The following is a 26,530-nucleotide window of genomic DNA, read 5'->3' as shown; positions in this document are numbered from 1 at the left end:
ACCAGTGACTTGGGAGACTGGATTAGTTCTGGTGGGAATGGTTTGGTTACCAAGAGAGCAGGTGGTTGTAAAGCAAGGATGCCCTTTGTGTTTGGCCTCTTTGCACTGTCTGCTTCCCCTTTGATCTTCTGCCATGTGAAGACACAGCAGGAAAGCCCTTGCCAGAAGCCAAGCAGATGACAGTGCCATGCCCCTTGAAATTCCCAGCCTGCATACCTGTGAGCTAAATAAACTCTTTTTCTTTGTGAGCTACCCACCCTCAGGTATTTTCTTATAGCAACACCGAATGAATTAAGATGGCATTACTCTCAATTTTGGGCAAAATATTTAGCTAGACTTTAACAGGTGACCTGGCAGGGTGGAAAGAAGACTTTGATTCTAGTTCTAGCCCTGCCAGCAATAAGCTTGGTAATCTAGGTGAAGACATTGTCTCAGATTTCCAGATTTTTTATTTGTAAAATGAAATAATTATTGTCTCTGAATGCCAGATGATATTAGCCTGTGTTTTCATTGGTCTGTGGTGAAATGACTCCCCATTTGTGTGGGTATAAAATTGCTAGCTATCTTTTCTTGGGTAGGACTGTTCATTCTGAAATTATGCCATGCCTGCTTTTTACTGGCACATTTACTATTTTATGGGCCTGTGTACTATAAACTGAAATCCTCTGAGCAAGGAGGATTTAAATGCCTCATTTAAAATTTTCTGATTGTTTAATAAGAAATGTAGCATGCATAATTATTAAATGTAATTATTAAATGAGCCTTTGAGAAGAAAAATAGGGTAAAAACCAAAAAAAATTAAATGCTAGGCATCTTATATCTATCGTGGCTTGTGAAAATATATCCCATGAGATGTTTTTGAAATGTTATATAGTAATGTGATCTAAGTATTAGTCTACAGTTTTCTTAAATTTATTTCAGACTGATAGATATGACCGAATTTTTTAAGTGTGATTTATGAGGATTAAGAAGATTTCATATCTCAAGAGTGGAAATTTATACATACGTACCTAGGTCTAGATAGCATAAGCTCTGGTTTCCCTCAGTTACTTAAATACAGATGTAAAATCATTGTACGAATATATTAAATAGAATTTAAGTTGTACCCTCCGTTACTTCCTATTAAATTTTTTTATTGGCTCATCTGGTAAAATATCATAAACACTATGTAATTTTTCTGACATTGAATATGTAGAAAAAAATTATAAAACTGAGTTTTCATTGCTCTATGGTTGACTTAAAATTAAAGATGCTGTTATTTTAGTGATATAAATGGCAAATGTGAAATTTAGAAAATCTTACCCAGGCAGTGTTTACTTTTAATGCCTCCCAACTTATTGCTTTCTACCTATACTTCACTCTCTTATTATCTCCTCATTCTTGGGATCTATATCAGAGTCCCACATGGGCAGTAAGTAAATTAGAAAAAGGAGAGATGGCAAAATAATCAGCTGATTTCTTTGAAAACAAACAGAAGCTACAGCACTAGTACTCATGTCAATCTGTAAACACCTCCACTGTCACTTAAGCAAAGCGTTATGTCACCTCCTTCTTCCTTTGATACGCACACTCCTTTTGCCTTGCACCTAATGATGTTGGTGGATGAGAGCAAACAGAGAATGTGAAGACAAGATGTAGGAGACTGGTCTCTCTTTAAATGTTCCACAAAATCACTGGCAGTATATTCTCATATTCTAGACTCTGTTTTGAAGAAGGAGCAGTAATTGATTACAAATGCCTCAGCTTGCTCTAAGGACATATGTGAAAATAAAAAGAAGATAATAATTTTAGTTTTCTTGGAGAGGTTATTTTGTTTTAAAAGGGCTACGAATTATCTGGTACCACTTTAACCCTGTTTTCCTGAACCCTACAAAATTCTAAAATAAGCAAAAATTAGTATTACAAAATATGGATTGTATTATAGCATATTAACCTCACAGAGACCAGTTTATGATATAATACTGTTACATTTTACATGCCTTTACATAATTTGCATTAATAAATATAGTATATTTATGCCATTTTACAAGACTTAGACAAGTCCATAAGCATAGTGAATAAAGCTTTTGAGGATTTTGAAGACCTGGATTTTTAGTCCCAAAGTTTGGGAAAACCTACTGAATATATTCTGTTGGCTGTCCTAGACATTTTGCATTATTATTTCTTTACACCAGTCTAAATAGGGTTGGTGGTATTCTCATCTTTACACATAATTAAATTAAGGTGTCAAAAGATTAATAAATTGCCTGCTGGCACAAGCAATAGAGTCAGGATTTGAACTCAGGTCTTGTGGCCTTGGTGTTATAGTTAAAATCATAACATATATAAAAGCATAGACTAGTAGTTATTCTGATAGCTTGGCTATTTATCTAAAACAAGGATTTTCTTTACTACTTATTATTTCTAATTTGTAGCTGGTAAGGAGATACAACATAGTAACTAACATATGCAACATTATAATCCATGATAAAAATACAAACTATTAAGTTTATGTTTTATAAATATCTTCTGCAGGAAAATGGATTTTTTGTCTTTTTACTATGAACAAGCTTAGTTTGAAGTCTTAGTTGTTCTGAATTTATAAATCACAATTTGTTATTCAAATTAATTTAGAAACATTTAAGTGAAAGTTTGTAGAATCAACACATAATTAACTGCTTTAAGTAAATAGTTTATATAGGCCTGCTCTCAATTTTATACTATAATGGAGAGCAGCATTGAGACAGATAATCCTCAAAATAATTTTGACATGTAAAATGATGTGTTGTTGATAGCTAGGTGATGTATTCTTAAGTGGTTAGCCATAGCCAGGCGTGCAGCAGGCCTGATGACTCAGTAAGAATGAGACCTCAGGAGAATAGAACTGTGGCAGGGTCAGAATTGTCTTGTATGCTGATGTGGTCCCTCGCTGCATCAGTGGTTGTTCAGAATTTTTAGCCTTATAAGATAGTAAAATATAGTTCAACTTGGTTTCTTATTTCATGAGATCTTTTTCTTTCTTTAGATGTGTTTAGGATTACAATGAAAAATGACTTCATCAGAGAAATAACAAATGTCTTATAAATTTAGCAAAGAAAATTCACTAAGTAAGCTATGTGCAGAGTCAGTGGCATATATTTGTTGAATTTCATTAGATGCAGAGCATTAAATACATGCCTAGTAAAGAACAAGATACTATTACATTAATAAAAGACAGAGTGGATGGGTATACAGTAAGCCCAAATATATGCTAGCATTGTCACAGGCTTGTCCTTAGTTGGAGGATGATCTGTGTTGGGAAACCTTTTTAGAAGAAATTACTCTTGAGCTGAGATTTATGCCCTGTTTACTGTGTAATCCCAGAATTACTAGTGAAATGGGTTGGTAAATAGGGTAATTTTTTTTCCTCCTGAATTTGGTGGATCTTTTAGAGTTGAATAGACAGCACTTTCTGCAACTGATGGGAATTTAGACAGGAAGGACACTTCAGTTGTGCTTAGTTTCTTCTTCTACCATCCGTGGCATGGAAATAATTAGGTACTATAATGATTTAAAGGACTTAAGTTCAGTCTTTTTGGTTCTTCTCTTTTTGTAAGATTCTTATTATGTACAATAAAGCATTGATTGCAAGTACTTCTTTAACTCTACGTGATGATATATTTTCATGAAAGTAGAGCTGTAAAAATCTAGCCCATTCAGCTGGGCTCACGGGCTCATGCCTGTAATCCCAGCACTTTGGGAGGCTGAGGCAGAAGGATCACTTGAGATCAGGAGTTCAAGACCAGCCTAAGCAGCATAGCAAGACCCCATCTCTACAGAAAATTTAAAAAATTAGCTGGACATGCCCCTGTAGTCCCACTCAGGAGACTGAGGTGGGAGGATCGCTTGAGCCCAGGAGGTCGAGGCTGCAGTGAGCTGTGATTGTACCACTGCACTCCAGCCTGAGTGACAGAGCAAGACCCTGTCTCAAAAATAAAATAAATCTGACTCATTAAATTGATTTTTAAACACTTGAAAAAAAACTTTTATTTTGAAATAATTTCAGACTTACAGAGAAATTGAAAAAAAAAAAGATTTCTTATGTACTTTCACCCAGGTTCCCCTACTATATGCATAATCGTTTTATTGAACCATTTGAAAATAAGTTGAAAACGTAATAACCCTTTACCCCTGGGGCATTATAAGTGAAAGACATAATTTGTCCCTAAAAGGGCATGTATCTGTAATGTACTTTCAAATACTTGTGTTATGGGGTGAATTGTATCTCCCCAAAATTCGTACATTGAAGTCCTACCCCCCCACCCCGTACCTAAGAATGTGACTGTATTTTGAGACAGGGTTTTTAGAGAGGTAATTAAGGTTAAATGAGGTCATTAGGGTGGAGCCTAATCCAATATGACTGGTGTCCTTAAGGAAGAGGAGATTAGGACACACACGCACACAAGGAAGACCATGTGAAGACAATGGAACAAGATGACCCGCTACAAGCCAGTAAGAGAAGTCTTAGAGGAAACCAACTGTGTTGACACCTGAATCTCAGATTTCTAGCCTCCAGAATTGTAAATAAGTAAATTTCTGATGGTTAAACTACCTAGTCTATGATACTTTGTTATAGCAGCCCTAGAAAACTAATATACCTTGTGTAGGATAGCATAAGAAAAACTTTTAACATAGTGCATGAGAGTGTCTTTAAGATAAGTTCCACACATGTACTAAAACAATCTGGACTATTGTTAGAAGTTTGAACCTGTTTACCTTTTCTCTGTTTGGGGAAAAAAAAAAATCTGGAGTCAGGGGTGAGAGTGGGACATGATAGGTAGCTCAGTAAGAATGTTATTCTGTTGCTTAGCAGCAGACTAGAAAACCAGGAGTGTTTTTTAAAAGTTGGAGTTATAAATGGAACACCTGCATCCAGTTTTGATTGCCTCACTTCAAGAATGATAGAGCATAAATTGAAAGAATCTGAAGAAGTGAAAAAACTGATTATAGGTATTGTGGGGGACTAGTATATGACAGTAATCCATAAGTATGGTTCAGCATCTGTTTACTTGGCCTACTCAGCTGTGTCTACAGTTTCAAGGACCCCTCTGCTTTTATCTTCATGAACTAGAAGACAACAAAAGAAGTTGAGCTTTACTTCTGTAGGATATTAACACTCTCCTATTTTTTTGTTTCTGTGCCAGTTTATTTGGCAGAGCATATATATAAGTAAAATTGCACACCACCCTGACTGTTGATGAAAGCGGCTGGGCTTTCTACAAAAGATATATTAACTGTCTTTTGAAAGAGTGTGATTTAATTTAGTGCTATGAATTTGTTTTCTGACATGCGTATATGGTGGTCTCCTTACTGCATTCTTACTTGATTTAAACAATACATTATTGTATTTTGGTAAGTAGAGCAGGGATGGCCTTTCTTTTAAAAGAGCCATTGCAACTAACAAAGTCAGACTATAAGACCAAACTCATTGGCAAATGAAGAGGGTGGCTTCTCACTTACAGAGCCAGTGCTGGTAACTGAGACCAGGGTGAGAAAATAGAAAGAACCGGCTTCGGTCACCTAAATTAACTAATGCAGGATGTTGTTAGTTGTCATCTAAAATGCAGTCTATTTAAAACAGAAATGTTAATATAGCTAGATAATATATAAAACAGAAAGATATTAGTAATTACTTTGTTCTTAAACACAATCAAGAATCAATAGTTTTAATAGCTGATAAGTTTAATTATCACAGTTAAAACTAACAAACTTTCTTAGAGTCCTTGGTATGTGTCTCTAGGCTGTATTTCTGTATCCTGATTGGCCTTGTAGAACTTTCACTGGGAATAGGCGACTTGGTGGGGTGAGTTTGTGTGCCCTGAATGAATGGATTGTAGTCCAGTTACAGTCAAGAAGCCTAACTTGTGAGTGCAGTGGTGGGGGAGATCATCTTTTAATGGGGGCAGACTCCTTATCAAACACAACCATGACAGTGGCCAATAAGCCAGGTATAAGAAATCTACCTGGAAAGGACACCATTCATTAGAGATGGCTGATTAGCCCATCCTCTCACTGTTGGCATGTCCTGAGGAATGCCAAATTATAGGACTGTAATATGTAAACTGCCATGTCTTTAAATTTTTTTTTTTTTGTAGAGATAGGGTCTCACTGTGTCTCTCAGGCTGGTCTCAACCTCCTGGGCTCAAGTGATCCTCCTGCCTCAGCCTCCAAGTGCTTGGATTATATGCATGAGCCACCACATCCAGCCCCATGTCTTTTTGACTGCGAATCTCTGCATCCATTGTAGGTTGTTATGCAAATTGATCAGTCGACTGATCAGTTGAGTATCTGTGAGGAAAGATGTATTCGACTATATTATTGTAGGAAAGATCCAATACAGTGATAAAAATAGGCTTCAAAATGAGACTGCAGGGCAAGGCAAAGGTGTGTGAACATTTAGTCTTAGATTTTGTTTCATCACACACAAGGATTTTAATAATTTGACAAATTATCTGAACCTTAAACTGAAACTTGTATGTTAGAGCTAAAATTCTGAGTCTGTCGTCTAGGGTAGCTATTAAACATCTCCAGTTAGGTTTAGAGAACTTTCTTCTTTTTCCTCAAAGGCAGTGTAAGGAACTTTATCAATTTTTACAATTTATGATATTTAGCCTTTTCTTTTCAGAGATCTGTCAGAATTCTAACTCCCCACCACAATGTTGATCTTAAAGTTGTGAAAGACTATTATTTTCAAGTTGTGATTATGTATCAATATATAATCTATACCATATTGTGTATTTGAACTGTATAAAAGAATAACTTCTAGTAGATGGTTCATAGCAAATCTGGATAAAGTAATTGAATTTAAGTATTCTAAAATGGTGATTATTTCTACATATGTTTAGTTTCAAGTACTTTAAATAGTTCTCAAAATACTTCAACTTTTTTGTTGTTTTTTTTTGTTTGTTTGTTTTTGAGATGGAGTCTCGCTGTGATGCCCAGGCTATAGTGCAGTGGAGCGATCTTGGCTTACTGCAACCTCCACCTCCGTAGTTCAAGCGATTCTCCTGCTCCAGCTTCCCGAGTAGCTGGGACTACAGGCATGTGCCACCATGCCTGGCTGATTTTTATATTTTTAGTAGAGATGGGGTTTCACCATATTTTCCAGGCTGGTCTCGAACTCCTGACCTCAAGTGATCTGCCAGCCTCAGCCTCCCAAAGTGCTGGGATTACAGGCATGAGTCACTGCACCTGGCTTTCAACTTTTATTCTATATTCTTCTTCACCAAGTTTATTGAAATTGGAAGCGTGGAGCAAAAAAAAATTTAATTAGAGAAAGATTTACACTTATAGATGTATTTTACACTCCAGTAATTGAGTGGTTGTGTTCTTAGGATTTCTTTGGAGATATTTGTTATGCAAATTTATGAATTTTCATTTAGTGAATATACTTTTATAAAATTTCACCACCTTACTCTGACATAGTGCTCTGATGTGTTTGAAATGTAGTATAATCAATGAAAGTACATTTGTTTCTGATCATGTTATATAACTAGTCTATATTTTAGCTGTCTTTGTCTGTAATATGTACACTTGTTACCTGTCCCTTATGAATATGCTTTCTAGGAGTCATGTTTTAGAATGGAGAATACCAATTTGGAATCCTATATTGAGTGTTATAATTAAGGGTTACATTCTTTATTAAAGATAACCAACAATTCTTAACACTGAGCAAAAAAAGTCATAAACTAGTAACAGCTAAAAACTTACATTAATGTAAAATAGCAAACATATTACTGCATACATTGATTATACAAGGTCTCAGTATATTATAAAATGTACAGGTATGGATAAATATAATTCTAAGCTGTAAATCTGGACTATCTCAAAGTTATATGTGAGTATAATAAGCATCGGTTATTTTTATTAAGTAGTTTTGCTTAGCACTTTAGAAGTATGGAGGGTGGGAAGTTATGAAGTTTATGGATAACGTTTCTTAAAAAGCTGTCAAGGAAAATTTGAATTCATGCCTTTTATCTATTAATAAATTTCTTCATAACAATTAAAGGCATTAATAATAATTCTTTATAACTGAATGGCACTTCATATCTGCATACATCAAACTTCCACATCTGTTATCCATCATTTCACTAACTAAAACTGTTTTTGAAATTGAAATCATTTTTTTTTTTTTTTTTTTTTTGAGACAGGGTGTCACTTTGTCACCCAGGCTAGAGTGCAGTGGTGTGATCTCAGCTCACTGCAACCTCTGCCTGCCAGGTTCAAGTGATCCTTCCAGCTCAACCTCCCAAGTATCTGGGACTATAGGCATGCACCACCGTGCCAGGCTGATTTTTGTATTTTTTGTAGAGATGGGGTTTTGCCATGTTCCTAGGCTGGTCTCAAACTCCTGAGCTCAAGTGATCTGCCCACCTCAGCCTTCCAAAGTGAAATCATTTTCTTAGCAATAGTCATTGTAGTCACTGTAGTAGTCTGAGTATTTGGAGGCTTCACTAAAGGACACTAGGGGGAATAAACTTGCTAAACAAACAAGAAGGCAGTTGTGAAAGTAGGAGGAAACAGTCTTCCTCCTGTTATAATCATTGGAGTATGGTGTTTATGGACTAATTCCTTTATAGTCCTTTTCTGAGTTGTAGAGGAAGGTCCGGAACCCTGATGCTATAAGCATACTTTACAGTTGTTTTTGCCTAATTGCATTAATAAAAACTGTTCACGTTGAACTTGTCTCTTGCTTTTCTCTCCAGTTATAACTTGTTATAATATTTTGCTGTTTACTTCTTTACCTTTGGCATTTCACAATGGCTGAGTGTCATATGACCCACTTGAATATTTAATTATGTGTTTACTCTTCCAGTTTGGTCCCAGGTTAAGAAGCGTATGCTTCTTATGTGTGGGGAGTTGTTGAATTTATTACTTGAATTTATTCATTGGGTTTTGAAGCTGCTGAACAGGGTTAATAGGTAGATTTTAGATGGAATGTAAAATAAATCTTTGTTTATGAACATGTATTCTACTGCTAGATGACAGCATGCACCTAGAGTATGTTTCGGTAATTCTGTAGAAGAAATTATCATGGACCCAGTCACTCCTTAGTGAATGCCTTGCCATAGTTGTTTAAGTAAGGTTGCCCTTTGTTTGAAAATTACAAACTCATTTGAAAATGAATCTGCTGCCTTGCACTATTAAAGCTGCTATTTTAATTATATTTTAGTTTTATAGAACTACTCTTGTACTTCTATTGAATGAGTTTTTGAGACCTAACCAGCAGAATGTGTAGACTTGGGGACCTGAAAGATACTTTATGTCTTAAATAAGAGGTTCATAGAAGTTTTCACTTTTCATTTCTGAATAAATAAAATACTATGCCATTTTCACAGTACACCTAATAATATAGCTTTGATCTATCCATTTGTGTGTTCTAGATATGTAGCAGTGCTGCATATACTCATTATAGTAGAATTGTTTTGTTCTCCTGGTAAACTTTTTCTGTGAAGGGCTAGGTAGTAAATACTTTAGGCCTTGCAGGCCCTATGGGCTCTATCACAGCTACTCAGTTCTGCTGTTGTAGTGTGAAAACAGTCACAAACAATACATTAATGACTGGGTATGTCTGTGTTCCAATAAAACTTTATTTACAGAAACAGGCAGTAGGCTGGATTTGGCCTGTGGACAGTAGTTTGCCAGCTCCTGCTCCAAACTATTGAGTTGGTGGTCTCTACAAAATCAGGTCCTTTTGCATCTGGAAATGAAGAGTTAATTTCTCCATAGTTTATTCTCTTTGCTTTGACATCAGTAACAACATTTTAATTCTGAATACTGATAGCATGGAGAAAGAATATTTTAAAGATATTTTAGGAGGAAACGGGTTAACTGGATTTAAAGACATTGTAAACTGATTCCATAGGCATGTTCACTAAACCTGGGTACTCCCACAGTCTCTGGCTTTCGCTGATGAGCTTTGCTGGAGAAAGCCATGAAACTGTGTTAATTTGTGCGTACTCACCTCAGTGTTACCTGTCAGCCCTTTGATTTATCTCTATTTGACCTCTTGTTAATTCCTCACAGTATCTCTTCCAAAGTCATCGTTGTTCTTTCCATTACCATCACCTCCATCTCGCAATATCTTGGTCTCAGCATTTGATCTCACATCTCTTATTCAGCAAAGATCAGTTATATCATTCAACATAAACCTCTTTTGTTCTATGTTAGTTCCTTTTCAAGCTGAGGATTTTAAAAATGATAGTTCTAATATTAAATGATTTTTTAATTCCCAGTTTACTGTACAGACTGATACAAGTTACTGTAAAATATTTGCTGTGAATTCCTCTTCTATGACTTGAAATTCTGCCAGAGAAAATAATGTATCTACCATTTCACAAATGTTTTCTACACATATATAATTCGACTTTAGTTCAAAAGTGAGTTAGGAGGATATGCTGTTAGGTCTGTGCCTTAAAGTTACAATCTTTAAGATACACAATAAGCAAAAGTTGTGATTTCTCTGAAGAACTGTCCAGACAGGTTAATATAGTATTCTTGACAATAAATATTTTTTCTTACCATTATCTTACTTTTTTTGTTTGTTTCTTTTGTAGACAGGTTCTTGCTCATTCGCTTAGGCTGGAATACAGTGGCATGATCACAGCTCATTGCAGCCTTGACCTCCTGGTCTCAAGCAGTCTTCCCACCTCAGCCTCCCAAGTAGCTGGGACCACAGGCATGTGCCACTATGCCTGGCTAATTTTTTTTATTTTTATTTATTTATATTTTTTGTAGAGATGAGGTCGCACCATGTTGCCCAGGCTGGTTTTGAAATCCGGGGCTCAAGCTATCCTCCCTTCTTGGCCTTCCAGAGAGTTAGGATTATAGGTGTAAGCCACCACACCTGGCCTTACTCTTTTAATTCAAAGAACTGATTGTATAGGGAATTTATCTCAAACTGTATCATGAGAATCTTATTGTCCCAGTCTGGGGATAATCAGCTAGGTGACAGTGTTCCAAGCCACCCCACCCAGGAGTTTGGATGGAAGTCTTAGAGAAAGAAGAGATTTTGTTCTGGGCAGATATACCAAAAAGTATTTAGTGACTTGGCATTGGCCATGCCTCCTAGTTAGAACTGAGCTAAGCCTTCTACTGGTCCTGCAGTATCCGCAGTGCCACTGCAGAGCAGGACCTCTATACCTTCAGCAGAAGTTCTGGTTCTAGAAGGGAGCAATGTGCAAGACCCTTAGACAAGGAGGAATAAAAAAAGATGGGGTCAGGAGATAGCAGTTCAAATAAATAAGTGAAAGTACCTTGTGAAAAAGAACTAGAAATTTTGAAACATGAATAGACTAAAACAAGGACACATAGCTGTGAAAAAAACTGATTAGAAATCTAGCAAATAAAGTATAGTCATTAGGAAATAATCAATAGATGTGATAAATTCTAAATTGGACACAGGATTGCTAAATTAGAAGAGAAGTCTGAGGATTGTACTCAAATTTGTAAAAGGTATGTCAGACACTGCTGTAAGTTTTATACACACCCACACAATCTCAATCAATCTTTCTCTCTCTCTCTCTTTCATTTACTCCTAAGGCAAGGCAGTCCTACTCATTTAATAAATATATATTGTGCCTACTGTATACTAGTGACTCTGTTATTTATCTATTGCTATATATCAATTGCTTCAAAATTAGTGGCTTAAAACAACCTACATGTGTTATCTCACACATTTTCTGTGGGTCAGGAATCTGGGAGTGGTTTAGCTGGGTAGTTTTGGCTCAGGGTCTATAAGGAGGTTGCAGCCAGGTTGTTATCTGGTGTTCCACTCATCTCAAGGCTTGACTATGGCTGGTGGCTCAGCCTCCAAACTTCAGGGATGTTGCTACAGTTCCCCTTCAGCTTGTGACCAGAGGCCCCTGTTCTATCCACACAGGCCTCTCCATAGGCTGCCTGAGTGTCCTCATGACATGGCAGCTGGCTTCCCCCAAGGGAACAAGTTGGGAGGGAGGAAGCCAAGACAGGAGCCACAGCCTTTTTATAATTGTATTAGGAGGGTTCCAAATCAGAACCAATAGGAGATAAAGATATTTATTATAAGGAATTGGCTGACATGATAATGAGGCTGGCGAGTCTCAAAATCTGCAGGACAAATTGGCAAGCTGGAAACCCAGGAGAGCTGATAGTGTAGTTGTAGTCTGACAGGTAGCAGGCTTAAGACCCAGGAAGAGCTGATGTTTCAGTTTACAACCAAATTCAGGAAGAAACCAGTGTCCCAGTTTGAAGGCCATCAGACATTGGTTTTTTCCCTGAATTTGGAAGAATTCTCTCTTATTTGAGGGAGGGTCAGCCTGTTTTTTCTATTCAGGCCTTCAACTGATCAGGTGAGGCCCACCCACATTAGGTAGGGCAATGTGCTTTATTCAGTCTACTGATTTAAATGTTAATCTCACCCAAAAACAACCTCACAGAAACACCCAGAATTGGCAGGGCGCAGCGACTCACACCTGTAATTTCAGCACTTTAGGAGGCCAAGGCGGGTGGATCATGAGGTCAGGAGATCGAGACCATTCTGGCCAACATGGTGAAACCCCATCTCTGCATAATATAAAAATTAGCGGCCGGGCGCGGTGGCTTGTAATCCCAGCACTTTGGGAGGCCGAGGCGGGCGGATCACGAGGTCAGGAGATCGAGACCACGGTGAAACCCCGTCTCTACTAAAAATACAAAAAAATTAGCCGGGCGTCGTGGCGGGCGCCTGTAGTCCCAGCTACTCAGAGAGGCTGAGGCAGGAGAATGGCGTGAACCCAGGAGGCGGAGCTTGCAGTGAGCCGAGATCGCGCCACTGCACTCCAGCCTGGGCGACAGAGCGAGACTCCGTCTCAAAAAAAAAAAAAAATTAGCTGGGCGTGGTGGCACGTGCCTGTAACCCCAGCCACTCGGGAGGCTGAGGCGGGGGAATTGCTTAAACCAGGGAGTCGGAGGTTGCAGTGAGCTGAGATTGTGCCACTGTGCTCCAGCCTGGGGACAGAGTGAGACTCCATCTCAAAAACAAACAAACACCCAGAATTATGTTTAACTAAATATCTGGGCACCCCATGGCCTAGTAAGGCTGATACATAAAATTAACCATCATGAATGTAATATTGAAAGTGACCTGTATCACCTCTACAATATACTGTTTGTTAAAAGTGAGTCGCTAAGTTAAGCCCACTCTCTCAAAGGGAGAGGAATTAAGCTCCACCTCTGGAAGGAGAGCATATAGAATAACGTGGACATATTTTTCAAACAACTCTAACTGCTGGTACTAGGAGACTCCAGTGTTATACTCCAGTGTTCATTGAATAGAAGTTACTGAAGAAAAAAATGGAAGGAATGGTAGAAAAAAAGTAATATTTGAAGAGAGAATTGTTAAGAATCATCATCTTTCATGAAGAGAGATACGAGTCTTCAGATCAAAATGGGCACTTGGGGTTTTAAACAAAATAAATGAAAATACATTTTTAGACAGATTGTGATGTAATTGCAGGAGATCAAAAAGGGACAAGAGCTATCAGAGACAAAAGTTACATTACCTGCAGAGGAAAACAATTAGATTGACAGTGACTTCTTATCAAGTAAGAGACTGATAAGCAATGGAGTAATGTTTTCAGAGTGTTGAAAGAAGGTAACTGTCATCTGAAAATTCAAAGTCTAGCTAAACTTTCGTTCTAGATTGAGGGAAAATCTCAAATATGCACAATAAAATTTATTTTAAAAAAAGATTGAGGGTAAATATTAAACTAAGTTATGTAACTTTCTGTCATTCTGATTCCCCATTTATAATGATAGGATAGGTAAATAACGATATTTACCTTATAGGTTGTTAACTGTTCTGTTCACTGTTACATCCCAAGTGCCTAAACAGTGCCTAACACATATAGGCATGCAATAACTGTTTATTAAATGAATGGATGAGTGAATAGGATTGTTGTGAGGATTTATATATATAAAGGATTTACAGCAATGCTGCTTGACATGTTAATAAGTACTCAATAAATGTTTGTTGTTAAGATTTTATCACCTGTAGACAGTAAAAGAATGATTAAAAATATTTCTCAACAAAAAGACAAATTCTGTAAGGAAGTATCAGGTATAAAAAAATTATGACACAGAAATTGATAAAATGCTAGTAAATTAACTAATGACCATGGAGGGGAGATTAATTTAAGAAAAATTAATCTTTTTGTATTATTTCTAAAAGGTAAAAACTAAAACCTTTAAGGTGATTCTAAAGTTCACATGAAAGAGCAAAGGGCCAACAGCAGCTAAGAGATGTTTGAAGAATGAGGAAAAGCTATTTGCCATACTAGATTTAAAGACTTATGAACTATAATAATTAAGACAGAAATGTTGGTGCAGGGAATGGAAAATAGACCAGTGAAACAAAATGACCCAGAAGTAGACTCATGCATATATGGAAACCTTATATGTGACAGAAAGCATTACAAATCAGTGGATACAATGAAGTCTTCAATAAATCGAACTGGAACAATGTGGGGAAAATGAAATTTGATATCCTACCATATAAGAATCGATTGTAGTTGGGTTAAAAACCTAAGTGCAAAAAAGAAAGACTCTAAAACTCTGATTTTAAAAAAGAAGAATCTTAGATTCTTCCTTAGCTAAAGAAGAACTTTTTGGAAAAAACAACAGAATACAAACATAAGGGGGAAAAGGATTAATGACACATTTAATATAGTCATATTAAAATTTAAAATGTTCACATCTCAGAAAATCCAGTAAACAGTGAAAAGACATGCCTCAGAGAAGGTATTTATAGCTGATATAACTGACAAAGATTGGTATCCAGCATGAATAAAGAATTCCAGAAGGCAAGAAGGAAGAAACAACCCAATGGAAAGAAAAATCAGCAAAGGATGTGATTAAGCAATTTACAGAGCAGGAAATATGAATGGCCAATGAACATATGAAAAGATCTTCAGTCTCACTAGTAATCATACTAATGCAAATTATACCATGCTGTACTCATGAGACAGGCAGACATTAAAAAGGATGAAGAGTCTACGTATGTTGGTAAAGATGTGGGGACCTAACAGTCTTACAGTACTGATGGGAGAATAGGTTAAGCACGCAGAAGAGCTATTTTGCAAAGCCAAATAAAGTCAAAGAATACATAAACACCTGGAAATTCTCCTTCTGGTATGTTCTCTAGAGAAATACTCTTCTATAAATGCACAAGGAAGCACATAAAGGAATGTTTATTCTAACACTCTTTGTAATGGTGAAAATTGTAAGCCACTAAATATCAAATGAGAGTGTATGCTATAATATATTTGCATAATGGAATATTATACAATTTCTAATGTTAATATTATATGCTACTTATGGATACATAACGTATAGTAAAATTGTATATTTTCAAGCATTTTTTTTTTTTTTTTTTTTTTTTTTTTTTGAGACGGAGTCTCGCTCTGTCGCCCAGGCTGGAGTGCAGTGGCGCAATCTCGGCTCACTGCAAGCTCCGCCTCCCGGGTTCACGCCATTCTCCTGCCTCAGCCTCTCCGAGTAGCTGGGACTACAGGCGCCCGCCACCACGCCCGGCTAATTTTTTGTATTTTTAGTAGAGACGGGGTTTCACTGTGGTCTCGATCTCCTGACCTCATGATCCGCCCGCCTCGGCCTCCCAAAGTGCTGGGATTACAAGCGTGAGCCACCGCGCCCGGCCTCAAGCATGTTTTAAACACCAAGTCATAATAAAGGTTACCTCTGAGGAAGTACGTGAATGGATGGAGGGATACAAAAATATAGTGAGGTAAACAAAATACTGAGTTGATAAATTGAGTGGTGGCTACATGGTTATTATGGGCATTCTTTTGGACCCTACGCTTGCTTGTATATTTGAGATTCTTCATAGTAAGTAATTTAAAAATAAATTACCAAACAAGTTTCATTAAAGATTAGTGGACTAGAGCTATATGTATGAACATGGACAGATCCCTCACACTGATGAAGAAGATGCAGAAGTATATTCACATCATAATACCATTTATAGAGAAACCATGTAGAACAGTATTATTTGCTACTTATGGATACATAATGTATTGTAAAGTTACATATTTTCAAGCATGTTTTAAACACCAAGTCATGATAAAGTTTACCTCTGAGGAAGTATGTGAATAGATGGAGCCATACAACAATGTAGCCAGATAAGCAAAGAATGTCAAAATGTTAAGAGTTGATAAAACTGAGTGGTGGCTACATGGGTGTTATATTGGAACCTATAGTTGTTTGTGTATTTGAGATTCTTCATAGTAAGTAATTTAAAAATAAATTACCAAACAAGTTCTGTGAATTATATGTATGTGTGTATTTATCTGTATGTATGTGTATTTTTTTAATTTAAAATTTCTTACCAACAAGAATTTATGAGATTCTTTCTAAAAATTCTAATATTCTCTGGATTTTACTTAAGGGAAAATCTTATAAAACAACCTTTTAATATGGATATGGTCCTGTAATTAAAAAAAAACAAACCTAATGTTATGTTCCTGTCTGTTAATTAGTTAACATGGCTAAGTATTGTGAAGAACCTGAAAATTAAATTATCTTAATATACCCTTTCTAATGTTAACATTCTGAGAGCTACATGGGATTGTTTTGTAAATGTTGTTATGTTGAAACTTAAGTATAAAATCAATATAAACTTTTTTTGTTTAAATTCAAAGAAATGCTCAATAATGAAATAATTAGACTTAAGTATAATAGTCCTCTGTGGCCTGTTGTAACTATTATTATTTTTGCTTTAAGTAACCTTACATTTTGAGAAATATTTTATTACTTTATTTTCTCAATGCGAATCTTTATCTGGGATTTGACCAAATGTTTTACATTTTCATTGACACATTCTTCACCTTTCCCTCAACTGATATTTTTTAGTTTCTGATCACTTGGAACAGATTTTTACAGCAGTTGTATAATATCTTAATTTTTAAATCTATTTAAAAATGTATAAGATATTTTGCCATGTAAGTTTGAATAGTTTTCTCAATTGATAAAAGAAAAATTAGGAATTTGAATATCTTGCATTATTTTGTTTTTCACAATTTTTCATAGCAGACTTGTTTAAAAAAATATTTTAGGGTGCCATGATTATGTAGCAGTCTTTGGGTTTCTTTAGTGGTGAGACCGTTTTCATTGCACAGGATAGATGGGCTTAAATGGAAGGAACATGACTAGAAAGTGCATGTTATATATATTTCAGTCAGCATGTTGCTACTGACAGGTGCTCAGTGGTTGTTGGTATCCTTGTCAGCAAAGAGAATCCTTTGACATTAAAGTCACCAGCTCAATCCTGATTTGGGGTAACTCTATTGGCAGTTCCGTCAGGCTGCCGCTGATCAGTGAATGTCAGAGCTGCAGCCGTTCTTCAGGAGTGTCACCAGCCTGCTGTGGGTTTTTTGTCTTTTTGTTTTTGTTTTTGGAGGGAGGAGTGGTTTAGCTTGTCTTGTTCTATCTTAGCCAGACTTTCAAATTGCTTACCTTTGGGAAATGAACCGAGAGGTCATAGGAAATATAGGTATCTTTAGGGCATCCAAAACCATATACAAAGTGATTACTTACATGGAGACTAGTAATGATTACCTTGACTCCAAGCCAATCAATGGTGGAGCCTCCGGGGACTCATTAAATGGCATTTGTGGACTCTGTAACCTAGCTTTTGAGCTGCATTTCAGGAAAAGCAGTGACAGCCTTTAATGTCTAATTGACCTCTTCTCTTTGTTTCACTTTCATTCACTTTCCATATTTGCCTCTGATGTGGTCCCTAATGGCAGCAAACAGCACTGCTCAGCATTTTGAACTTCTGTTCAGAGCTTCAGCACCTCAGTTTGGGCAGTTGTGTCATGGTAAGTGTTTGAGAATTCTTTATACTACTCAGTTACTTGTTCTCTTTTTCTTCCTATGGGTGAAATGTATCCTGACTCACCCTACCCCACACACACCCACAGTTTTTCAGATTTATGGTTCTCTTCTTTGTCCCTTGCTTTCAAACATTTTTCTTAAATTGGAAAGTATGTCTTTGAAACACTGACATTATTTATCCAGGAGAGCAAGGAAAGAAGTATAGTGTGGTGGAATAGAGTATAGTTCTGCCTCAAGCAAGATGTTGTCTCCGACAAGCTAATCACCTCTCTAGGTTTCTTCACAAACTAAGGTGTTAGTCATACCCAAATGCCAATAGTTCAGTAAGTTTTTCACTAAGCTCATTTTAGCTTTTAAATCCTGAGATACTTTTCTTGAAATTTTAATGATAATAGATAGGTTTATTTTATCTGTTTGTTTTTGTGTTTGTTTTACTGTCCTTAGTGGTCAAAACAGAAAGATTAACACCCTGTGTTGGAACTCTTTTTTGTGTGTGGAAATTTTACTGGTCTGTGAAATATAAAAGCCTAGGGACTGTTGGACTAGATAAGCTTCAAAGTCCTTCCAGATTTTTTTTTTTTTGAGACGGAGTTTTGCTCTGTTGCCCAGGCTGGAGTGCAGCAGCGCGATCTTGACTCACTGCAATCTCCGTCTCCCGGATTCAGGCAATTCTCCTGCCTCAACCTCCCGAGTAGCTGGGATTACAGGCATGTGCCACTACGCCTGGCTAATTTTTTTGTATTTTTAGTAGAGATGGGGTTTCACCATATTGGGCAGGCTGGTCTTGGGTTTCACCATATTGGGCAGGCTGGTCTTGGGTTTCACCATATTGGGCAGGCTGGTCTTAAACTCCTGACCTTGTGATCCGCCCGCCTTGGCCTCCCAAAGTGCTGGGATTACAGGTGTGAGCCACCGTGCCCAGCCTAGTCCTTCCAGATTTAAAATATGATTTTATGTACCCTTGAAAGAGCTCATGGGAAGAGTTAAATCCTTTAAACCACATAATTATATAGCTTTTAAATAATACTGAGACATAAAGGACAATAGAAATCTTGTGTGGAGAAGGTGTGCATGTGTGTGTTTGTGTGCACACATAGCATAAGTGAATCTTCCAGTGTAACTGACTGGAAGAATTCATTCCTCCTCACTTCCTCCCCGGTTCCCTAAAACAGTGTAGGTTTAGGGGATCCCCAGACCATTCAATTTCTGCCTTGCATTCACTTAGTAGGAAGACTTGAATAAGCAAAATAATTGCAAGATTCTAGAAAACTTCTGGTATGCTAGGGAGTATTTGCTTTAAGTAACCTTACATTTTGAGAAATACTTTATTAGAGTCAATAGACAGGGTCCCTGACCTAAAATAAGTACCATTTGAACACCTCTTAGAGCTCAGTGTGGCTTCAGAAATGCCCCAAGATTTGGCAGTGTAGACTAAGTAGGCCTCTTATGATGACATATTTATCTCCGTGTCCCCATGGTCTTTAAAATCTTGTGGTTAGGTCTTATTAAACCCCAAGTATGGGCTCAGGCCATCTCAGTCTCTAGAAACAGTCTTGGGAGCCCACTAGATTTTCCTCACTTCTGGTCAAATTCTTTCCATAGTAAGCCATTTGATAGGCTTCTGTGGGTCTCTCTAGTGACTCTTCTTGATGGGCCTAGTGACATTTGATGGCAGTTTCTGCCACAACAAACCAGCCAGTTACTGCCACTTGGATCTTCTTTATTGCTAGCCTGCCCTCTTTAGATTGGTAAGGACCGTTTAACTTTGCTTAAACGTACCTTATTCTGCTTGTTAAACTGGAGCAACATTCCTTAGAAAATCAAGCCTCTGGCCATAGACTCTTTAATGTTGGAATTATATATATGCTTATAATTGAAATTATATTATTTTAAATTAGCATTTTCCAGAGTTGACCCATGGAAAATTAGCTCTAAAGGATAATCAATTTTAAAGGCTGTGTATTTGGGGGTGGAGTGGAGATTCCTAATGAAATTAGGAAGCCAGGTATGGTTGCTCACACCTATAGTCCCAACTACTCTGGAGGCTGATGGAGGAGGATTGCTTGAGCCCAGAAGTTCGAGGCTGCAGTGAGCTATGGTTATACCACTGCACTCCAGCCTGGTCTTAGAGTTTTACAGTGGTGTGTCCTACAACAAAGAAACTGTTTACCTTTGCTAAAACCAGTGTTTTCAAACCTTGCTGACTACTGAACTCATTTTTCTATATTACATTTTCCATATTACATTTTATTGTTGACTGTCAATATAATAGCAATTTTTAGATTTGTGATATTTATGAAGCAACTGTTCACAGTATACATGCATAGAGCACTGTGCTGACTTTCCCATGGTGATCGTGATCTATTATATACCTTCACTGAGTATTCACCTTATGGCATACTTTCTCTGTGGTGAGTTTAATGTAGATACTAAATTAGTTGTGTCACTTTTTTTCTGAAACTAATCTTTGGCCACAAGTGCCAGTTAGACAGATTTGCAGTGACAAGAACTTCTGAAGAGTAATGTCTCACCTGTAATAAACCTGAATATTCTAGTCAATGCCGTAAACATTTTACATATTTTAGGACTACTTAGAAATATTTATTTTTCCTCTTGATTGGGAAAGAGACAAATTTTATCTATTTCTTTTTACTTTTAAAAATGACTTTTAAAAGTTTAAATTCCACTATTATATAATGCTGATTGAAGTAATTTAAAGTTGCCTAAATTAAAGAATCCTGAGACCTACCTGCTACTTTCTTAAGTTTCCTACTAATTATGTGATCCTGGTCAGGTCACTTAAATTCTTGCTGATAGTTCCTCTGTGACATTTGCCTTATTTTTAAAATTAGATAATGAATAAGAAAATAAATACGTCTAATATTTTTGGGGAAAAAAGAGTCCTGCATAATATCTAAAATTTAGAAGGAATTATAGTTAATAAAGGAGGTTGCCTTTGTTCCAGTAAAAAGTATTTAGTTTCATTTTTATTTTCCCAGCTCTGAATTTGGCATGAGTAGTGCTGTGAAAATTTCACAACAACAACAAAAAACTCTTGAAGGAATTTCTCACTGTGTTCTATGCTGGTAGAGAATTTGTTCAAATGCCACTGAGATTGCCCAGGCACAAATTGGGCACAGTCAGAATCATGGGTTTCAGAAAGTTTTTTAATTTTTTTTTTTCTAAATAAGCTTATTGTCTGCCCTAATTATCAAACCCACAGTTTTGTATTGTTCAGGTATACTCACTTAAGGAGATATGTTCCCCCAAACCTGTTTCTCATAGACTTCCACATGATTCCACCATACATACACTGACATCCAGAACCTTAGAAATCATTACCGCTATATCTAATCTGTCAGCCTTTGGTTCTAACTCAAAAATGCAGCCCCAGATCTGTCGGATTTCTCCATTCCACCATTGCCACCTTAATCCAAGTCCCTGTCATCTGTCCTTTACACTGTTGCAGGCCTCTTCAATGAGCTTCCTCCTCTGTTCCTCCCCACTATAGGCCCATCCTCCAGACAGAAGCCAGAGGTGGTTTTGTCAGTTTTTATGTAAATAATATGTCACTCCTTTGCTTAGAACCCTCCATTGACTTCGTTAGTACTTGAAAGAAAAATCTAACTCCTTCATGGTCTAAGTGGCATGGCCACTGCGTGACTCTGCCCTCCATAGCCCGCCCTCTCCCTCACCACCTTTGGACTATATGGATCTCATTTTTGTTCCTCGAATGCATCAACCTTATTCCTGGAGATTTCAGCAATTACTACCTCTTCCCTCAACCCCTGACACTCTGATCACTCTCTCATCACTCTGTTTTATTATTTTCCCACTATATGTCACTCTTTGAATGTATTTTTTCCTTAATTAGTCTGTGTGTCTTTCCTAAAAATGTGGACAGTGTTTCCTTTTTTCAGTTTACTGCTGGTCCTAGCATCTGGAGTGGTGCATAGATGTTTGTTGAAAATACAATTAAACAAAAGAACAAAAGGAAATAATCATTGTAATTGTTTACTATTTTGTTTCCTTTTGATTTCTTGTGATAATTTTAATATCTGATTTTAGCAAAATCAAATGAACCTCTTAAAATAACCTATTTAAAGAAACATTATTAAAGCATGTAAAGCCCAATAACTGAAATGTTTAATCCTTGATTAGTAGAGTCTTATCCTGTAATCATGAGGTAAGCACTGGACACCTCCAATAACTGACAGTTGATTAACATATTGTAATCTAAATTATTTTCATGTTGTATATGCAGTCCCCAAATGCCTCATTTAAACCAAAACTAGTATCCTTATTAGTATTATCAGCATTTCCACATAGTGTTTTAGAGCCTACCAGATGCACATCAAGGAGATCTTATATACCTGCCAAAGTACATTAGCCATATATAAAATGGAGGAAAGTAGATGCTGTCAATGAGTAGCAGCAGCAAGGTTGAAATGGTGGGCATAAAAGAAGAACACATAATCCTTTAATTCTTCATGAGAGACTGAAGACATCAGACTGCCTTGGGATTTAATTCATTAACATCTTCTGTCTGGAGTTCTCTTAAATGGATTTTTAAATAAATGAGTACTCCTGGCTGTTTTATGAAACAGTGGCAGATCCGTGAGGTGAGTGGGCAGATCTGTATTAACAAGGATGTGGATTTGTTTACATGGAAGCAAAGCAATAGGTTATAATTAAGAATCTGACTTACTCTAAACAATTTGCATGTCTGAGCATAACACGTAAAAGATTGGAATTATTTGATTTCCAGATTGAAGACTATGATGTGATAGCTAGCATGATAGGAGCCAAGTGTAAAGAACTCCGGACCCTGGATCTGTGGAGATGTAAGAATATTACTGAGAATGGAATAGCAGAACTGGCTTCTGGGTGTCCACTTCTGGAGGAACTTGACCTTGGCTGGTGCCCAACTCTGCAGAGCAGCACCGGGTGCTTCACCAGACTGGCACGCCAGCTCCCAAACTTGCAAAAACTCTTTCTTACAGCTAACAGATCTGTATGTGACACAGACATTGAAGAATTGGCATGTAATTGTACCAGGTTACAGCAGCTGGACATATTAGGTAAGGATACAATATATAAATTTGTTTTAAATGTCTGTTTCCTTGACATAAAAGCCAATCTCAGACTTTTTGTAAGGAAAAAAAAAAATTTGGATACAATAAGAATTTTGTGCTGATAAGACTGCTTGGGTTGATAGGAAATGCAAGATAGATCAGTTAATATAGGGAATAATTATATATGTACTTTAATAAAATAGTGAGGACAGTAACAGAACTTTATAGTTGAAACTGTAAAAAACTATAACCATTAATTCTTGGTCTACTTGTAAGAGTGAGAATTTACATGAGCTGCGCTCTCTGTTTTTATTAAGGAGAGAAAAGAAATTAATTCATTTGTATAATGAATTCAAGCTAGTTTTTTTAAGTTTCTTAATTTAAATTCTTGGTTAAGGAATATCGTGAAATCTTTATCCCTGATAATTCTAGCGTTTAGGAATAGTTCTACCCCAGGCAGATCTATTGAAAATCTTTTCCAGCTCTGGGATTTCTTGAATCCTTACTGCATTCATCAGAAAGGAACCCTGTGTAATTTTGTTACTTCTTACTTTTAGCCAGGGGTGCTAGCAGTGTCACAGTAGTTATCATTGTCCACACAATTGATACTTTGTGAAGTCACATCGCACTTGCACATTTTACATCAAATGCATGGTGAAAACCATTTTGAACTGGGGTGAAAGAAATAGGAAAGTCTGGAGGAGCTGATTTGAAGGGGTAGGAGGTAGGAATGAAGATAGTGGGTAGGATATTGGCAAGATTCAGGTCCTAGATGCTAAATTGGCTGGAAAATTCAACTTTTACTTTTTTAACAACCATTTCAATATGAAGTCACATTTGAAAAAATGATTTTAATTTGTAAAGGGTTATTTTAAGTTCATTACAAACAATAAATCATGGATGGATTCATTGTTAGCACATTATATAAATGTTATACTTAAGGTGTTTTGTTTTGTTTTTTTTTTCCCCTTAAATAGGAACAAGAATGGTAAGTCCGGCATCCTTAAGAAAACTCCTGGAATCTTGTAAAGATCTTTCTTTACTTGATGTGTCCTTCTGTTCGCAGATTGATAACAGAGCTGTGCTAGAACTGAATGCAACCTTTCCAAAAGTGTTCATAAAAAAGAGCTTTACTCAGTGACTTAATATATGTTCTGTATTAAAATTAATGTGCTTTGTTGGGGTTTAATTTTGGGATTGGTTTTGGGTTTTGTTTTTAGTTGTTTTAATGGTAAGAATTAAGACATTTGCAGATTGTAAAGAAAAATATGAAATTGTCCATTAAATCAAGTAAAAATGTGCACAAATGTTTTCATAAAATACTGCAAGCACTTCTCTTCAAGAATATGAGTGGATGATATTATTTTTACCTTATGTTAATCAGTGATATGCTTTAGTCAATAATATGATTGATAAAAGAATAACATGGAAACATGCTAACTTATTTTCAAAGGAACGCTGAGCAATAAAGTATCGTGGCATTTATGCAAAAAAAAGTTAATTTTTTACACCTCCGTGTAAGGATGTCTTATTAAGCCTGTGACCTGGCAAGTGTTTTGTTCGGTATGTACAAAATGGTCAGAGCTAGTTAGAGAAAGAGACATGCTTTTCCAGCTATTTGGTTATTTCTCTGGATTAACTGTTCAACTGGAAAATTTGTAGTTTTTCTAGCCAGGTGTGGTGGCACACACTTGTAGTCCTAGCGACACAGGAGGTGGAGGCAGGAGGATTACTTGAGATGGGATTTTGAGACTCCAGTGTACTTATGATTGCATCTGTGAACAGCCACTGCACTCCAACCTGGGCAATATAGCAAGTCCCTTTCTCTTAAAAAAAATTGTAGTGTTTCCACTTTTCTTCTGATATTTTTGTCTCTTTCACTACTGGATAATGCCAATATAAAAATTTGGGTATAATCAAGAATAAGAGGTAAACTACTAAATAAAAAAAGCTTTCCAACTGTTAGAAGCAGATGCTTTAACATTTTGTGAAAGGTAAAGTTTTGAGGTTTCTGAATTATATGTGGATTTTCTTTATATACTAAAAAAACATAAATGTGGATATATATATTATATATAATTATATATGTATATATTATATATACACACATATATGTATATACTATATATACACATATATGTATATACTATATATACAGATATATGTATATATTATATATACAGATATATGTATATATTATATATATACACATATGTATATATTTATACATACATATATAATATAGATCCACATTTATGATTTTTAATATATATATTATATACATGTATTATATACATGTATGTATTATATACATATATACATGTATACATTATATATATTATATAATGTATACATTATATATTATATACATGTATATATTATATACATATATAATTATATATATAATTATGTATACATGTATATATTATATATAATTATATATATTATATTATATATATTATATTGTATATATGTATATATTATATATATACACATATATATTATATTGTATATATGTATATATTATATATACATATATACATATATATTATATTGTAATATGTATATATTATATATAATATATACATGTATATATAATAAAATATATATACATAATATATAATATATACATAATATATATAATATTATATATAATAAAATAAATGTATATATAAAATAATTATATATATTATATAGAGAGAGATATATATCATGCTAGGGTGTGTGGATGCTGGAATATAACCATTTTGCACTGAACAGGACAATGAATTTTGTTATACTACAGTTAATATTAGTTTTCTGTTCGAAACAGCTTTGCCTTTTCATGCCACAAAATATTTTCTGTCTACTTTCTGAGTAGCAGAATTAATTCATTTTTTAACAAAACAATGCATGTCAAGTGTTCAGTAGTCACATGAGGAGAATGCTTCCTTTGTGCCTGGCACTGTTTCTTGTGTTTTGCATTTACTAATTCAATTCTTACAACAACCCTATAAGATAAATGCCATTACTTACCCCCATTTACAGATGAGGAAACTGAGGCAAAGAAAGATTGAAGAATTTACTCATGATCATACAGCTGCTAGTGGCAGAGCCAACATATAAAGCCAGGCCATCTGGCTTCTGAGGCATTGCATTAAACCTGTGCTTTTAAGTGTTCAGGGTAGCTTCTGACTCTAGGGCAGAGGTCAGGAAGCTTTTTCTATAAAGGGCCAGATAGTAAATATTTTAGGCTTTGTGGGCTAAGAGGTAAAACTGAGATTGTTATGTAGGTACTTAAATAACTAGAGAAAAATAAAATTTGCATGAAAATTTTATTGACAAAATTCAAAACAATAATTGAGAACAATTTTTTTTGTAATATGGGTTTACTAATGAAAAGAATTAAATATTTACGGGGAGGATCAAAGTTAATGTTTCGTGTCATTAAAGTTGATTATAAGTACTCATTTGTTAATGCTGATCTGTAATAAGATTTTATGTATTTTACTTCGGAAATTCGTTGCAGATAGGTATTGTCAAATACTTATATTAATCCATGAGAATATGATTTTTGTTGAGCATATTCA

At 35.8% G+C, this 26,530-nt stretch overlaps 1 protein-coding gene across 6 annotated transcripts in view; it reads left to right on the top strand.

Annotated features, from left to right (window-relative positions):
* FBXL4 (F-box and leucine rich repeat protein 4) overlaps positions 1 to 24,457 on the top strand; it is a 71,312-nt gene extending 46,855 nt beyond the window's left edge. For all 6 annotated transcript variants that reach the window (XM_055259536.2, XM_055259530.2, XM_063619756.1 and 3 more), the window contains 3 exons: positions 17,799 to 17,870; positions 22,655 to 22,967; positions 23,939 to 24,457. In XM_055259536.2, the coding sequence (XP_055115511.2) occupies positions 17,799 to 17,870; positions 22,655 to 22,967; positions 23,939 to 24,102 (549 nt within the window). In that variant the 3' untranslated portion in view covers positions 24,103 to 24,457. The remainder of the gene's footprint in view (positions 1 to 17,798; positions 17,871 to 22,654; positions 22,968 to 23,938) is intronic.
* Positions 24,458 to 26,530: the final 2,073 nt, after the last annotated feature.

The sequence above is a fragment of the Symphalangus syndactylus genome, chromosome 2 (assembly GCF_028878055.3).
Source record: "Symphalangus syndactylus isolate Jambi chromosome 2, NHGRI_mSymSyn1-v2.1_pri, whole genome shotgun sequence".
NCBI lineage: Eukaryota > Metazoa > Chordata > Mammalia > Primates > Hylobatidae > Symphalangus > Symphalangus syndactylus.
Note: the sequence above shows the minus strand (reverse complement) of the source record. Positions and strands in the feature narration are given on the sequence as shown.